At 49.6% G+C, this 17,173-nt stretch overlaps 1 protein-coding gene across 1 annotated transcript in view; it reads right to left on the bottom strand.

Annotated features, from left to right (window-relative positions):
• Window positions 1-657: 657 nt before the first annotated feature.
• SLC25A19 (solute carrier family 25 member 19) overlaps window positions 658-17,173 on the bottom strand; it is a 16,903-nt gene continuing 387 nt past the window's right edge. Inside the window, exons 2-7 of the mRNA XM_007454350.1 lie at window positions 12,860-13,029; window positions 12,525-12,680; window positions 10,682-10,852; window positions 5,930-6,113; window positions 4,479-4,609; window positions 658-1,020 (exon numbers count right to left, since the gene is read on the bottom strand). Of these exons, the coding sequence (XP_007454412.1) occupies window positions 838-1,020; window positions 4,479-4,609; window positions 5,930-6,113; window positions 10,682-10,852; window positions 12,525-12,680; window positions 12,860-12,991 (957 nt within the window). The 5' untranslated portion in view covers window positions 12,992-13,029 and the 3' untranslated portion in view covers window positions 658-837. The remainder of the gene's footprint in view (window positions 1,021-4,478; window positions 4,610-5,929; window positions 6,114-10,681; window positions 10,853-12,524; window positions 12,681-12,859; window positions 13,030-17,173) is intronic.

The following is a 17,173-nucleotide window of genomic DNA, read 5'->3' as shown; positions in this document are numbered from 1 at the left end:
GGGAAAGAGGAGTGATCCCAGTAGACGGGCAAAAGGGCTGCTGCCTTTACCAGTGCCCCCTCCCCGTCAGCACATCCCCCCACTGCCTGTGGGGTTGCTGGGGTCTGCTTTCCCTAGAGGCCCACGGGCTGCGACCAGCCTGTCCAGGGAGAGAACAGCCCGAGTGGTGCCTTTATAGACATGAATATCTGAGCAGGGTGGAGTTTATAAAGTGACTGATTCAGCTGGGATTCTTCCCCCAGAGCTAGAAGCAAAGCTGCCTGAGGAATGCAACTGCTGAGAAAAGTAGAGTTTAGGGAAGGCAGGGATCCCTTCCCTCATACTTGGGGAGAAGGGATGTGATTTGGAAGGGAAAATGGAGGAGTCAGATAAGGAATGTGCTTTTAGTTTTAATGTCTATTAAATAATTGGTGGGAGTAAGAACCCAGGTGTGGGGACCAGACCCCTGTAAAGGCCTGACCCCAGCCTCACACTCAAGCTGCGGCCCACCCAGACGCAGGAGAGTTCTCTGGGCAGCCGGAGCGAAGGCGTGCAGGAGGGCAGCTGTTGCCCTGAGTGTGCGCCACACAGAGGAGAAACGTCCAGCTCCTTCTGACTGGCGGGGCTGGGTCCCCGCAGACCAAGTCCTGCGTTTGCCCCGTGCTCTCCCATGGAGAACCCCCTTTGCCCTTCTGGTGGAATCCAGGCTGCTGCCGACGGCTCTTCGTGCCCAGGACAGCTGGCCTGGCGGGAGGGGCCGGGCAACACCTCTCAGTGCAACACGGGATGGTAGATCAAGCGTTCTTCACGAGGGCCCCTCCAGGGAAGGACCTCAGGCCACCCTTCCTGCCCTCGAGGCTAGCTGTCTGCCTTCTTCATGTGGTGGAAAAGGTTACAGAAGAGCTCGTACCAGAAGAACACAAAGCCGGTGGAGAGGGCAGCCTTCAGCAGGCTGGGGGCCAGGCCTTTGAAGCAGCCCTGTGCACCCTCCTCTCGCAGCACCTGCCTGGCGCAATCCAGGAGGCCCTTGTAGCTTCGCACCTGGGGAGAGGAAGGTTCTCCAGTTGAGGAGAGAGGAGGTGATGGCAACACGGGTGTGAGCTCTGTTCTTTTGTCAGCACAGAGCCTGGCACGTTCAAGCACCCAATAAATACTTGCTGGACAAAGGAATGAATGCAAAAAAAGACAGAATAAGTTAACCTCATTCTTTCTCTTCCAACTGGGCTAATTCAAACTTAACAGATGAAGTGCCTGGAAATCAGCACTGGACAGAGCTCCTTCCTGCCCCGGAGGCTCCACTGACAGCGGCTCTTAAGGACCCAGAGAGAGCTCTGGACCCTCTTCCCAGGGGGTGCCTCTGACTGTGCGCCCATCCCTCCTGGTCCCCCTTGGGCAGTAGATCTGAACCGGCCCCTCGTTAGCTCTGAGCCTGACCAGCGACGCCAGCCTGGCCACCTCCAGTTGACCACAAACTGCTGCTAGACCCGTGTCCCCAAGGCACAGCTCTACTCAAGCCTCGCTCCCCTCCCAGAGCTCCAGTAACTCCCGATGATGATGATGACAATGATATTACAAAGATTCAAGTCCAAGCCCCACGGCGTGGTGTTCGGGGCGTTTCACCATTTGGCCTCAACTTCCCTCCCTGATCTGCCTTTCCCCACTGGTCCACCCTCAGTGCCCGCACACCTCCAGCCATACCTGCTCACGCTAAAGCTCTGTGAGGAGCAGGGCCTCCCTTCTCTGTCTTGACCTCTCACCAACTCTCCCTATCCAAATTCAAACCATCTTTTCAAGACAAGTTGGTAAAACGAAGAAGGAGGTTATAAAACCTTGTGTGTAACCCCATTTTTGTTAAACATATATTTATTTATGTAAAGGAATAAAACTACAACGCGGACGGACCTAGGTGGTGTTATGCTTAGTGAAATAAGTCAGAGAAAGACAAACAGTGTATGTTATCACTTTTATGTGGAATCTTAAAACAAATGAATGGGGCTTCCCTGGTGGTGCAGTGGTTAAGAATATGCCTGCCAATGCAGGGGACATGGGTTCGAGCCCTGGTCCAGGAAGATCCCACATGCCGCGGAGCAACTAAACCCGTGCACCACCACTACTGAGCCTGCGCTCTAGAGCCCGCGAGCCACAACTACTGAGCCCATGTGCCACAACTACTGAAGCCTGTGTGCCTAGAGCCCGTGCTCCACAAGAGAAGCCACCGCAGTGAGAAGCCCACACACCACAATGAAGAGTAGCCCCTGCTCACTGCAACTGGAGAAAACTGGCGGGCAGCAACGAAGACCCAATGCAGACAAATATAAATAAATAAATAAATAACAAAACAAAACAAAAACCAAATGAATGAATATAACAAAACTGAAACAGACTCACAGACATAGACAACAAACTAATGGTTACCAGTGGGGATAGGGAAGGGGGCAGGGGCAAGATAAGGGTAGGGTATTAAGAGGTACAAACTACTATGCAAAAAATAAATAAGCAACAAGGATATATTGTACAGCACAGGGAAATATAGCCATTATTTTATAATAACTTTAAATGGAATGAAATCTATAAAAATATTGAATCACTATGTTGTATACCTAAAACTAACATAATATTATAAATCAAGTATACTTCAATAAAAGAAAGGAAGGAAGGAAGGAAAAAAGAAAGACTACAGGGACCTCCCTGGGGGTCCAGTGGTTAAGACTCTGCGCTTCTACTGCAGGGGGCGTGGGTTCGATCCCTGGTCGGGGAATTAAGATCCCACATGCCGCGTGGCCAAAAATGAAATAAAAATAAAAACGTTTAAAAAAAAGAATCTTTAAAAAAAAGAAAGACTACAGCTAAAGGTTCTGTGTGATTATCTCTGCGTGGGTGGTGATGGATTTATTTATTTACTTACTTTAATAAATTTATTTATTTATTTTTGGTTGCATTGGGTCTTTGTTGCTGTGCTCGGGTTTTCTCTCGTTGCAGCGAGCAGGGACTACTCTTCGTTGCGGTACAGATCAAACCTGGGTCATGGCAGTGAAAGCACCATGCCCTAACCACTGGACAACCAGGTAATTCCTCTGAATGCTTTTTAAGAGCAGGCACTATGAGTGTGCCTTCTCCTGGGTCTTTAAACAGTGTCCAGTACACACAGGGCTTTGCTTGTGGCTTCCCTTGTGCTCAGGGGGTCCCCAGTGTGAAATAAAGTTCATATTTTATGGCAAGACAAGAAAAATTTAAACATAAAAATTCTTCTCTGCCCTTTGGCCTCCTCTCTCTCCACACTGTGTATTATGCATTGACCAAACCCTCTCCCAGGAATACCTGCTCAACCATAGAGAGCAACATTCTCCCAGCATCAACAAGACAACTCCTTAAAAAGATAACATTCCTTCTTGATCTTGTAAGGGGTCACATGACCCACCACGATGTTGCTTAGAACTGGATTCTGTGAACTGTCAATAATACGTCACTTGGGACTTCCTTGGTGGCAGTGGTTAAGAGTCCACCTGCCAATGCAGGGGACACGGGTTTGAGCCCTGGTCCGGGAAGATCCCACATGCCGCGGAGCAACTAAGCCCGTGCACCACAATTACTGAGCCTACGCTCTAGGGCCCGCAAACCGCAACTACCGAGCCCACGTGCCACAACTACTGAAGCCTGTGCACCTAGAGCCCATGCTCCGCAACAAGAGAAGCCACCACGATGAGAAGCCCGCGCACCGCAACGAAAAGTAGCCCCCGCTTGCCCCAACTAGAGAAAGCCCGTGTGCAGCAACGAAGACCCAATGCAGCCAAAAATAAATAAATAAATAAATAAATTTATCTTAAAAAAAGTAATAATATGTCATTTAGGGCTTCCTTGGTGGCACAGGGTTAAGAATCCGCCTGCCAATGCAGGGGACACGGGTTCAAGCCCTGGTCTGGAAAGATCCCACATGCCGCAGAGCAGCTAAGTCCGTGTGCCACAACTACTGAGCCTGAGCTCTAGGGCCCGCAAGCCACAACTAATGATCCCGCCTGCCACAACTACTGAAGCCTAGAGCACGTGCTCCACATGTGTGAAGCATGCCTAGAGCCCGTGCTCCACAACAAGAGAAGCCACCGCAATAAGAAGCCCGTGTACCACGACAAAGGGTAGCCCCCACTCACTGCAACTAGAGGAAGACCCAACACAGCCAAAAAAACCCAAAAAAAACATCATTTGATGCACAGCCCTGTGTCTCAAAAAACTTATATAAACTGTGTCTTGACTTCTAGCAGGTGGAATAGTTCTCAGAGCTTTCTGAGATGCTCTTCCTGGGTTATAATCCTGAAATTTGGCTGGAATAAAATTTTCCGATTCTTTCTTAGATCAACTGATTAATTTTTCATCAACACCGGGGACATGCAGGGGCTGAGAGGGCTATGGGGGCGAAAGCTGCCCAGTGGACAGGAGCTGACCCAGTTCCTTCACGTGCCCAGTGAGGGGCTGGAATCAGAGCTCTCTGCAGGGGGACATCTCACCTGACCAAAGGAGGCTCGGGCCTGCTCAAACCCTCCAACCTGCAGCCGCTTCTTGAAGAGGTCCAAGGGATACGTGAGGGTCTTGCTGATGACTCCAGCTCCACTGCCACAAAGCAGGTTTTTGACGTTCCCTGAACCAGAGAAGTGGGATGGAGGGGAAATATGAGAGAAATGCAATCTAGGGTAAACTTCAAGGTTATACAGTCTAATCCTCGACCAGAAAACCCAAACCTACAAGCATCCTCGATCTTGGAAGAATTTAATCCAGGAGCGAGAGAACCAGACACAACCTCAGGAAGAAAGACAACAGACAGGGCTTCCCTGGTGGCGCAGTGGTTAAGAATCCGCCTGCCAATTCAGGGGACATGGGTTCGGGCCCTGGTCCGGGAGGATCCCATGTGCCATGGAGCAACTAAGCCCATGAGCCACGACTACTGAGCCTGCGCTCTAGAGCCCACGAGCTACAACTACTGAGCCCACGTGCTACAACTACTGAAGCCCACGTGCCTAGAGTCCGTGCTCTACAACAAAGAGAAGCCACTGCAATGAGAAGCCTGGGCACCGCAAGGAAGGGTGGCCCCCGCTCGCCTCAACTAGAGAAAGCCCGCGCGCAACACGGAGACACAACACAGCCATAAATAAATAAATAAATATTTTTAAAAAAGAACCAACGCAGCCAAAAAGTTAAAAAAAAAGAATCTGCCTGCCAATGCAGGGGACACAGGTTCAAGCCCGTGTCCGGGAAGATCCCACATGCCACGGAGCACCTAAGCCCGTGTGCCACAACTACTGAGCCTGCGCTCTAGAGCCTGCGAACCACAACTACTGAAGCCCGCGCGCCTAGATCCCGTGCTCTGCAACAAGAGAAGACACCGCACCGCAACAAAGAGTAGCCCCCACTCGCCACAACTAGAGAAAGCCCACACGCAGCAACGAAGACCCAACACAGCCAAAAATAAATAAATAAAAATTTTAAAAAAAGGAATGACAATGGACTGCTGATTGGACAGGCTGGTGGCAGAAGGGGTGTGCGCCTTTAACAGTAATCACCCCAGCTGGAGGCAATAATGGCCTGCAGGCTCTGCCATACGACTCAGTTCAAGGCTTGGGAGGGAACAGGATGCCCATCCCCCTCCCCAGAGGCCCCAAACGAAAACCAAACCAAACACATAAGCAAAACCAGGCTGTTTGCAAGTTGGACCTTTGACAAAAATGAAAACCATGACCGGTAGCTGGAAATAACAGTGGCAAGAGCCGAAAGAAAGAAAGTCATCTGTGAGTGAATGGATTTGTTTTGTTGGCTGTATTACAGAGCTGGCAGTTCAGAGATCTGTGGTGTCTTAGCTTCTGCAGGAAAACTTCATTTCCTACCTGATTCAGAAAGAGATGCTATGGCTTGGGAGTGGGGCGGAGTGGGACCCAGATGCCCTTTCCCATGAGGCCGGTCTCACCGTTTTTCTTTCCTTCGGCTGGCGCGGCCCACTCATACACGTGCTTCAAGGAGCTGTAGAAGGAGAACTGGAAGCCGGCGTAGGGGAAGATGGCGATCAGGGTGGGGTTCAAGCCTTTGTAGAAGACCAAGGGGCCTTCGGTCCTGTACATGATCACCACGGCGTTTCGCAGGGTTTTATAGACCTGGACACCACACATGCAATGATGAGTGACATCGTTTCAGCCCGAGAACCCAGCCCACCAGCTGTATTTCCCCTTGTCCAGAAACCAGCTACTAGGAGCATTACTTCTCCTGCCAGAAGGACAAAGAAAATGCTGGATAAAGATTCCAAGGCTGGGACTGTCTGGCAGCTCCCCTTCTAGCTAGTTACACGACTGAGATATGCCAAGGAGTGCACAAAAGTATGCGGAACAGCAAAAGGTGTGAAGTCCACCCTTGGGTGATCGGTTACATAAATTACGGCACACCTGTTCAAAAGAACATAGTGCAGCAATTACAACAGAAGATGCAATCTAGATGATTGACAGGGAAGAGACTCCCCCAAATATACAGTTAAGTGAACCCAGCAGGACATGAAGAGCAGGCATAGTGTCTGTGGAGGAAACAAACAGTATGCAGAGACTATGCCCCACAAGGATACACAAGAAAGGAGGAACAGTAACATTATTACCCCCACAGCGGGAAACGGGGGGACAGGGGAGGGATGGGGGAAGAAGGAGACTCACTATTACCATTTTATGCTATTTGGATTTTTTGCCATATGCATATACTTAACCTTTCTGAAACCATCAACAGGTGATCTTTATGCACGAAGAGCCACTGAGTTTTTAGTACACTTCTATTTGACATATATTCTTTGCAGTGGACCAGAGGGGCTGAATCTGCCTGGCTGTGGGTGCGGAAAGCACTGCACTGACAAGAGGGTGACCGAGGGGAAGTCTGTACTGAGCAGGGACAGTACACACTTGGCTCCCAGATGCTGGCAGCCACATCGAAGGCTTTCGCCCTGGGGACTTGCATGAAAGGGCCGGGCCTCAGAGGAAGGCCATCGGGCAACAAGCTGCCCGCGTGCCAGAGTGCCAATCTGCTTTCTGTGTCCCCTCTTAACACCAAGCTGGCAGCCAAGAGTCACCAGACATCTGAGGAAAGCCTCCCCCAAAACAGAGGCCAAAATGACTGATGAGGGGCAAGAGAAGTCATTTGGAAGGAAGAGACTGTATAGATATAGCAGAAGAAAACTACAGCAAAAAGAAACCACCCACGAAATTTTAACTAATATCCTGAGACCACAGAGAAGGCATCACCTTCATGATAAAAGCAGAGGGTCAGGGCTTCCCTGGTGGCGCAGCGGTTGAGAGTCCGCCTGCCGACGCAGGGGCCACGGGTTCGTGCCCCGGTCTGGGAAGATCCCACATGCCGCAGAGCCACTGGGCCCGTGAGCCATGGCCGCTGAGCCTGCGTGTCCGGAGCCTGTGCTCCGCAATGGGAGAGGCCACAACAGCGAGAGGCCCGCGAACAGCAAAAAAAAAAAAAAAAAAAAAAAAAAGGAGCCAACTACTCACAGGCACCCCACGGACACATCTCAAATGCATCTACCAAGTGAAGGGAGCCAACTCAAACGACTACACAGAGCATAATTCCATTTATGTAACATTCTGGAAAAGGCAAAACTTCAGACAGAAAACAGACCAGTGGTTACTGAAGGCTGGAGGTGGGGAGGGACAAACTACAAAGGACAGGAGGAAATCAGGGGGTGATGGAACTTCTGTTTTATATCTTGATTGTGCTAGTGGTTACGTGACTGTACGCATTTGTCAAAAGTCACAGAACTGTATGCTAAAAAGAGTGGATTTTACTGTGCAAGTTATGCTTTAATAAACCTGACTAAAACAAACAAACCAAAGACAGTTCTTAGGAACCAACGTATGTTAGCAGACATTATTTAAACTCAATAGAGGGCCCAAATGATAAAAGTAAGGAAACCTCCCAGAATGGTAAATAAAAGATAAGTCAATCAGAGGATCAATCCAGGATGTCTAGTGTCCAACTGACATGAATTCCAGAAAGAAAAAGAAAAAAAGAGGGCAGGCAATTGTGAATAAATAATTCATGACCATTTTCCAGGCATGAAGAACATGTGTCCAGACTAAAGGGCCCAGGAAGTGCCCATCACAATGAATGAAAGAGACCCGCCATGGGGCACTCCACTGGTAAATTTCTAAAATGCCAGGGATCAAGAAAAGATCCTGAGGGACTTCCCTGATGGTCCAGTGGTTAAGACTCCACGCTTCCACTGCAGGGGGTGTGGGTTCGAGCCCTGGTTGGAGAACCAAGATCCCACGTGCCGCATGGTGGGGCCACAAAAAAGTTAAAAAAAAAAAAAAAAGATCCTGAAAGTTCCCAAGAGGGCGAAGTGGATGGCTTCATATAAAGGGTTGGTCATCAGGATGGTTCTGGACGCCTCTTCAGCAATACTGAGAGCTACCTAGAATTCTACACCCAGATCATCAGTTAAGTGTAAGGGGAAAACAAAGGCATTTTCTATCAGGCTTCTGTAAGGAAGCTATACCTCAGGATGTGCTCCACAAAATGAGGGACTAATCAAGCAAGAGAAGACATGGGCTCCTACATGAGGATTCCTGAGAATAGCTGGCCATAGTGCTGGAGCAAACAGTCTAGATCGAAGCCATAGGGTAAAGGGTTCAAGGGTGGGGGGCTCTAGGAGGGGCTCCATAAAAACATGGGACTGCTGACCACAGGCTCACCCTATCAGGAGATTGTCTGAAAGTGAATTTGTGATAAGCATGTAGAAAGCAAAACAAATAAAATACAAAGCAATTGCCAACTTCAGGAAAGACAAAAATACAAAAGAAAACATATAATCATAATATATTTTGAGGCTCAGCAGTAACATTTACATAATCATAATAGCATAAACACTGAGTACTGGTTTAGCCAAAAACCTATTAATCACTTGCACTGTACTCGGGTGAGGAAGCACAAGCACACCCAAGGGTGATGGTAAAAGAGTTAAATCCTCATCTTCCATAGCAGTAGTCAGTAGTTAATGTCTATAATTTAAAACTGAGAAGGAAAGGAAGAAAGACAAAGAGCCTCTGTTACTTTGAATTAGGAAGTAAGTTGCGGAAGAAACACACAAATATTAAAAGTGGTTTTGCCTCTGGGGAATAGAATCAGGGGGCTGGCTGGTGTTTTTTCATTATAATTCATGAAGAACTATCTGTCTTTTTAACCTTTATACACTTTATAGATTATTTATTTATTTATTTATGGCTGTATTGGCTCTTCGTTGCTGCGCGCGGGCTTTCTCTAGTTGCGGTGAGCGGGGGCTACTCTTCACTGCGGTGCGCGGGCTTCTCATTGCGGGCTCCTCTTGTTGCGGAGCACGGGCTGTAGGCGAGTGGGCTTCAGTAGTTGTGGTGCACGGGCTCAGTAGTTGTGGCTCGCGGGCTCTAGAGAGCAGCCTCAGTAGTTGCGGCGCACGGGCTTAGTTGCTCCATGGCATGTGGGATCTTCCCGGACCAGGGCTCGAACCCGTGTCCCCTGCATTGGCAGGTGGATTCTTAACCACTGCGCCACCAGGGAAGCCCAGATTATTGATTTTTTAAGAAATGTGAGGATTCACACTATGGATGCTCCTAGTCTAAAGAAGATGGAGAGTTTTGCAATTTTTAAATAAATCTTTTCCCCTCACTTTCACACACAATTTTCCAGCCATTCCAGAATCTAGAATCCAGCATCTCAACTGGCTAAGCCTAAGAAGAAATACGCTATTCTTTTCTTAATGATGTTTTCCCTTTTTTCTTCCCATAGACTTGTACTAAAGGTTGGAAAGTAACAGAAGAGGATTATAGCACACGCAGAACAGGGAACCTGAAGGACTGTCACCAGCCATTCTCTTCATCCCAGCAGCCACCATGTTGCTGAGGTCTGTCCCCTCTATAAACATCCTTCCCCTCCATTTCTCTACTCCATTCCTAGGACAGCTCATCTCATTTCTCCACCAGGGCAGTCACCCCAAACCTCTATTTTCCACTGCAGTGTCACACAGAGTGACCCAGCTCTCATGCCCCAGTCGTTTTCTTCTAGACTGTTCCTGGGCCACTTTGCATTTCTGAACCAAAAAATTTATCAGAATGTCTCCTAAACAAAAGAGGTCCCCCAACCCAGGATCTCCACCCCAGGCAACACAAAAAACTGGCACAGCTGAAACCACAGTTATTCTTAGCTGGTCCCAGATCAAATTCTTAAGCAAAACGTCATTCCCCATCAACAGTATCCTACGCTATTCTTATGTATGTCCAAGAAACAGAGATTATGGTGGGCGGAGGGGGGATGGGGCGTCTATTTGAGGGTTTAATCCCTTGCTTTCACTCAGCCAGTTCTTCCTTGAGTCTGACTCAATGATCCCATTTCCTCCAATCCATTCTTTCTGGAAACCAAAACCTCCCTCCCAATAATACAGCGATAGACTCTCAAGTCTCACTTTCTCAGATGCCTGCCCCATCCCGATTTGGTATTTGCTGTGTTTCCCCTGCAGGTTCTGTGTCCCCCGTGAGGTTGTGAGCACCTCGCCTGGTGCCAAGCACCATCACGGGTTTCAGGAACAGGCTGAAGGATGGCCTGAAAACCCCAGGTCCCCCCGGCTTTGTTACCTCTGAGGAAAACAGCCCCCACCCTGGGACGCCCTTCGTCCCTTGGGCGCCCCTTCTCTGGCCTGGCCACTCACCCTGGGCTCACCCTGCGCTGCAAAGCGGGTGCGTAGCACGTCCACAGGATGTACGGCGAGGGTGGCCACACAGGCAGACAGGCCGCCACACACAAAATGCACGGAGAAGTCTTGGGCATCGCGCACGCTGGCCCTGTGCACCAGCTCGGTGAGCACTTCAAACGACAAAAACTGCAAGAGTGTGTGACAGTGTCATGGAAAACACCCCCCAAATGCACCCGTGACCCAGGCGGGGCCTATCCTAGGGACCAGGAGATACTCTTCTTGAGTAGGGTCAGAATACAATAAACATATAACTGTGCAAAGCTCAGATGCCCTTTCATACTCTGAGCAGAGCCAAATACCCAAGGGTTAAGAAAATATATGAGAAAATTTTTGTATCAGAAAATTCTACTTGGGGGACCTCCCTGGTGATCCAGTGGCTAAGACTCCACACTCCCAGTGCAGGGAGCCCAGGTTCAACCCCTAGTCAGGGAACTAGATCCCACATGCTGCAACTAAAAACAAAAGATCCTGCATGCTGCAACTAAGACCCCGACGCACCAAATAAATAAATAAATATTAAAAAAAAAAAAAAAAAGAAAGAAAGAAAAAGAAAATTCTACTCGGGAATTCCCTGGCAGTCCAGTGGTTAGGACTTGGTGTTCTCACTGCCGTGGCCCCGGGTTCAATCCCTGGTGGGGGAACTATGATCCCGCAAGCTGCATGGCGAGGCCAAAAAAAAAGAATAAAAAAGAAAATTCTACTCATCACTTAGTTTTCTGAGAACTGGGAAAAGATGGCCATTATCTGACTCTAGGCTGGGGACCCCTTTAACGCAGCTGGCAGCGGCCCTGTTTGAGAAACATTCTGCCCTGGAGCTGAAATTCTGTTGGGAGAATTCCACATATTCCATATTCTGTGGTGTAAGCCCCCCTTGGGCTCAGATCCTTCTCCAGCCAACTCAAGATGGCTGGGGGTCCTGAGAGCACATGTTGCTGCATTTACCCATCAGGATGCAGCATCTGTGTGCTGGGCGCAGAGGTGGCGTGGCAGGTGCATGTGACCTGCGTAATCACTGTGATGTCATACGTAGAGCAGGCAGGGACTGCTCTGCCACTTTCTAGCTAGTGACGTTGGTTGGACTAACTACTTAAGCTCTCTCTGCCTCAGTCTTCTCATCTGTAAAATAAAGATGACAACAGAACCTACCAGAGGACTGTTGTAAGATGTGTTGGCAGATGTGAGGTGCTTCCACCCAGGGCCTGGCCCCCTATGAGCACTGTGCGGGGTTGGCTATTTCCATCACCACTACTGTACGGCTACAGACTAGACGCCATGGGGTAAACTGGCGCTCAGCTGAACAAACTCATGAGCAAGAGTCAAGAAGCCTGGATCCTAATCCTAGCCTCACCACCTACAAGCTGTGTGACCTCAGGCAGCTCACTCAACCTCTCTGCGACCCACACAACACCTGCTCCACTTTCCTCACAGTGCTGTTGGGAAGTTCAAAGGATGCACAGACGTGAATAATGCTATTTTGAAAAATGAAAAGCATTTGTATTGCCATTTGCTAAGCCCCTCTGGGCTGGGTGTCAAGACAGTATCCTAGGTGCAGCACCTCATATTCAGTGGGTGCTAAGTCTCCAGGGTTGGGGGACGTGGGGAAGGGGATGCCTGTAGTACAGCTCAGTCTGACTATGTCTTCAATTTGTCAGGTAGTTTCCCAGCCAAGACGAATGAGCAGTGTGTGACCGCCTCCTGCTGCCCTACCCCGGGCAGCCTAGGTACATGCCTCACCACCCTGGGCTCCCCCATTGGGCAATGTGACCCCAGGGGCCAGGCCGCTTCCCCTGCCACCTACTTGGACAGCTCCATAGCCTATGGAGAGAAGCTGGGCTGGGATGTGTCCTTTCCAGAATGCTGTTGGGCCCTCCTCTTGCAAAATCTGTCTCCCAGCCTGCAGGATCCCGTGGTATTTCGCGTTGGGGTCACTGCGAGAAAGGCGCTCTATCTGAAGCTGGGAATTAAGATGAGAATGGTCAGGATGATGGGTGGGGGGAGGAGGAGTTTCAGAGAAGGTAACAAAGGCAACAAAGTGCTTCTCCTTGACGAAACTGCAAGCTCTAGGAACTGCTTTGGCAAAAAAGAGTGAACTTGTCCTCTGGCCCGTTACACAGAAAAAGGGGAAAAGGGTACCTGGAAACGGATCTTGATGACATCCAAGGGGCTGATCAGCACCCGAGTGACAAGTCCAGACACAGACCCAGCCACGGCCACCTCGAGATTGGAGACATTCCTGCCGTCTGCTCTGGGGTCATAGCCCACCATCCCTGCCTGTGGCCCATACAATGTCCATCAGCTTCAGGCTAAATGCAAGAGACAGGAGTAAATACCAGAGCAAGGTCTTAGGGCCCCGGCTCACACATCACTCCTCAGAGCAGTCCTCCCGGACCAGCCCCCCAAAGCAGCGCCAACATCCCTTTTCTCTCCTTATTCTGCTTTATTCTTCTTTAGAGCATTTATATACCAGACATTGATTCCATACTTTTGTTTCTTGTCTCTCTCCCCCATTAGAATTCGAGCCCATGAAAACACGGCATTGGTCTCATTCATCCATCCCTGTAACTCCAGTGCCCGGAAGAGAGCCCACCACAGTAACTGCTCATTAATATTTGCTGATGGAGTGAATGAACAGGCTTGGTAGGGAACAGTTCACTTCCAGAGATCAGCTGGCTTTCCAAGACACCTCGTTTCATGGCCAGCTCCTGCCTGAGGCGAAATCCCAGGCTGTTAGCATGAGGGCAGAGCCTCAAGCTGAGCGCAAAGGGGGAACCTCAGACACACGGACTCCAGGAACAGGGCCTGGGATTCTCTAACAAGCCGCCATGATCCAAAGGGCCCTGAGCCCTTCTGCATCTCCCCTTGCCATTCTTTGCACACACTGCAGGCCCGCCCACAGCAGTGGAGCTGAGTTACGCTGCGAAATGATACAGGCCCACCTCTTCAACCTCACCCTGGACCACGGATCCGTCTCTTCAGCCAGGGTGGGCTCGGTGCTTCTGAGCAGTTCCTAGAAAATGCTGTTTACGTTCCTATCTACCCGCCCATCCCTGGACCCACTGTTCCCATGTCTGAAATGCAGCCCCACTCTTCCCTAGATTGGTTCCTCTCACCTTCCAGGGCTCAGCTAAAGAGCATCCCCTCCTGAAGATGTACTCATGTCCTTTCTAGCATTCACAGCACTTGTTAAGGTGCTGTCCTCCCTGCCCACAGGAGGTAGGCTCCATACAGGTAGGGACTCAGCCTTGTTACAGTGGTATCTCCAGAGAACAGCACGATGCCTGGCATGCCCCAAAGGCTCTAAAAACAATGACTGAATAAATGATTAAAAACCAAGTAACTTGGGCTTCCCTGGTGGCGCAGTGCTTGAGAGTCCGCCTGCCGTTGCAGGGGACGCGGGTTCGTGCCCCGTTTCGGGAGGATCCCGCGTGCCGCGGAGCGGCTGGGCCCGTGGGCCATGGCCGCTGGGCCTGCGCGTCCGGAGCCTGTGCTCCGCAGATGGGAGAGGCCACAGCAGTGAGAGGCCCGCATAACGCAAGAAAAAAAAAAAACCAAGTAACTGGGACTTCCCTGGTGGTGCAGTGGTTAAGAATCCACCTGCCAATGCAGGGGACACAGGTTCGAGCCCTGGTCCGGAAAGATCCCACATGCCACAGAGCAGCTAAGCCCATGCACCACAACTACTGAGCCCACATGCTGCAACTACTGAAGCCCATGCGCCTAGAGCCGGTGCTCCGCAACAAGAGAAGCCACCACAATGAGAAGCCCATGCACCACAACGAAGAGTAGCCCCTGCTCACTGCAACTAGAGAAAGCCCATGCGCAGCAATGAAGACCCAATGCAGCTAAAAAAAAAACCCCCAAAAAACAAGTAACTTAGAGATTATAAAAATAATAATGACTTTGCAGAAAGAGAGAGAAGAGAGACAGAGGGAAAAGAACCCATCATCTTAACACTTTTTACTTCACATATTCCCTTCTGTTTTTTTTCCGGTACATGGCTTTTAAAATGCAAAATGTCATAAGCATGATTCCATGTTGCTATGAGATCTTCATAAATATCATTGTAAATGGCTAGATCATATTACATTGTGTACCTGTGTCATAATGTTTTGGGCACTGGGCTTTTTTAGAAACTAAATACTTAAAAAATATCTAATTCCAGGGACTTCCCTGGTGGTCCAGTGGTTAAGTCTCCACACTTCCACTCCAGGGGGCACGTTCGATCCCTGGTTGGGGAACTAAGATCCCGCATGCCATGCAGTATGGCCAAAAAACCCCAAAAATCTAATTCCATTTTTATCTAGAGCCGACCTCAACACGAATGACATTTTAGAATGAAGAATTCTTTGTAGTTGGGGGCTGTCCTGAGCATTGTAGGATGTTTAGCAGCACCCCTGGTCTCTACCCACCAGAGGCCAGTATCCCCACGCTCCCCTTGTGACAATCAAAAATGTCTCCAGACATTGACAAATGCCTCCTGGGGTTCAAAACTGCCCCTGATTGAGAACCATTGTTCTAGAGAAATACTAGAATGTGTGTGTAAAATGTCATGCATTGCATCACTATTTATAAAACTGGATATCATGCAAATGATTATAAATAGAGGGATAGACACTAAGTCACCTCCATGCAATAGGATACCATGCAGCCATTAAAAGAATGAGTGGACTTCCCTGGTGGCGCAGTGGTTAAGAATCCACCTGCCAATGCAGGGGACACAGGTTTAACCCCTGGGCGGGGAAGATCTCACATGATGCGGAGCCCATGCGCCACAACTACTGAAGCCTGTGCGCCCTAGAGCCCGCGTGCCATAACTACTGAGCCCACATGCTGCGACTACTGAAGCCTGTGCGCCTAGAGCCCGTGCTCCACAACAAGAAAAGACACAGCAATAAGAAGCCTGCGCACTGTAACGAAGAGTAGCCCCCGCTTGCCACAACAGAGAAAGCCTGCGTGCAGTAACGAAGACCCAACACAGTCAAAAATTTAAAAAGATTAGAAAGAAAAAGAATGAGCCAGAGCTAAACACACACTGGAAATGACGTCCACAATTGACTAAAACATGAAAAAAGCAGGTTTCAGAACAGTATGTCTAGTGTAACCCCACTTTTGCAAAAGAAAAACAGCAAGACCTACATACACCCTCAACAGTCGTATAAAGCATAGCAGGAAAGTCTGTAAGGACACACACATCAACAGGTTGGTAAGGTTACCTTTGGGGGTAGGGTTGGCGAGGGAAGAGGGAAGGCAGATCTCCTCCCCCCGACTTTATTTATTTTTTTCCCATGCCTCGTGGCATGTGGGATCTTAGCTCCCCAACCAGGGATAGAACCCAGGCCCCCTGCAGTGGAAGCACAGCGTCCTAACCACCAGACCACCAGGAAATTCCCTCCCTTTTTCTTTACACAATTCTACGTTGCTTGAATGCACTATGCCCCCCCCAACCCCAATTAAAAGTAAACATAAAATGATTTTAGAAGAGACCTCAGAATTAACCTAGTTCTTGAATACCCTTAGACACAGGGAAATCAGGGCCCACACAGTGACACCTTCACCCCATTGTTTCTTTTTCTCCTCCCACCTTCCCTGGAACTCTGTCCGCACCAATCCCTCAGCCCCAAGCCCTCACTTTTCTAAAACTACCAAAATAGCACTCCAATCCATCCTTTAAATTAACAAGACATTTCCATGGGGCTCGATCAGCAAAGTATTGTAAAATAACATTTATTGAAAGTCTAATGGGGGAATTCCCTGGCGGTCCAGTGGTTAGACTCGGCATTTTCACTGCTGGGGCCTAGGTTCGATCACTGGTCAGGGAACTAAGATCCCACAAACCACACAGCACAGCCATAAAAAGAGAGAGAGAAAAAAGTCTAATGGTATGAAATCTCCCGACTCCCGCCAGGAATCTGCCCATTCTCCCCAGACTTCTCCCCAGTAGTCCCCCAGTAACTTCTCCCCACACCCTCAAAGGAGATCTCGGCTTTCCCATCAACTTCTCTGTGACATTAACTCAAGCTGCTACTCCCCAGGCACCTGTGAGGAGCACTTTAAGCGTGAGGCAGGTGACTGAGAGGCAAAGCCTCTCCGGAGGTTTCGCCCAGAGACTGCTCAGGTCACACTGAGCAGTGTCAGATCCCTACTGTAAGGGAGGGGAGGAGGCATTTCTACAAATAAGCAGCTCTGCATAGCTGGACATAACCTTAAACCTCAGATCAAGAAGCCTGAGTCAAAATTCTGTCTCTCTCGGGCTTCCCAGGTGGCGCAGTGGTTGAGAGTCCGCTGGCCGATGCAGGGGACGTGGGTTCATGCCCTGGTCCGGGAGGATCCCACATGCCGCAGAGCACCTAGGCCCGTGAGCCATGGGCGCTGAGCCTGCGCGTCCGGAGCCTGTGCTCCGCAACGGGAGAGGCCACAACGGTGAGAGGCCTGCGTACCGCAAAAAAA

The sequence above is a fragment of the Lipotes vexillifer genome, unplaced genomic scaffold (genome assembly GCF_000442215.2).
Source record: "Lipotes vexillifer unplaced genomic scaffold, Lipotes_vexillifer_v1.1 scaffold518, whole genome shotgun sequence".
Taxonomy (NCBI): Eukaryota; Metazoa; Chordata; class Mammalia; order Artiodactyla; family Lipotidae; genus Lipotes; species Lipotes vexillifer.
Note: the sequence above shows the minus strand (reverse complement) of the source record. Positions and strands in the feature narration are given on the sequence as shown.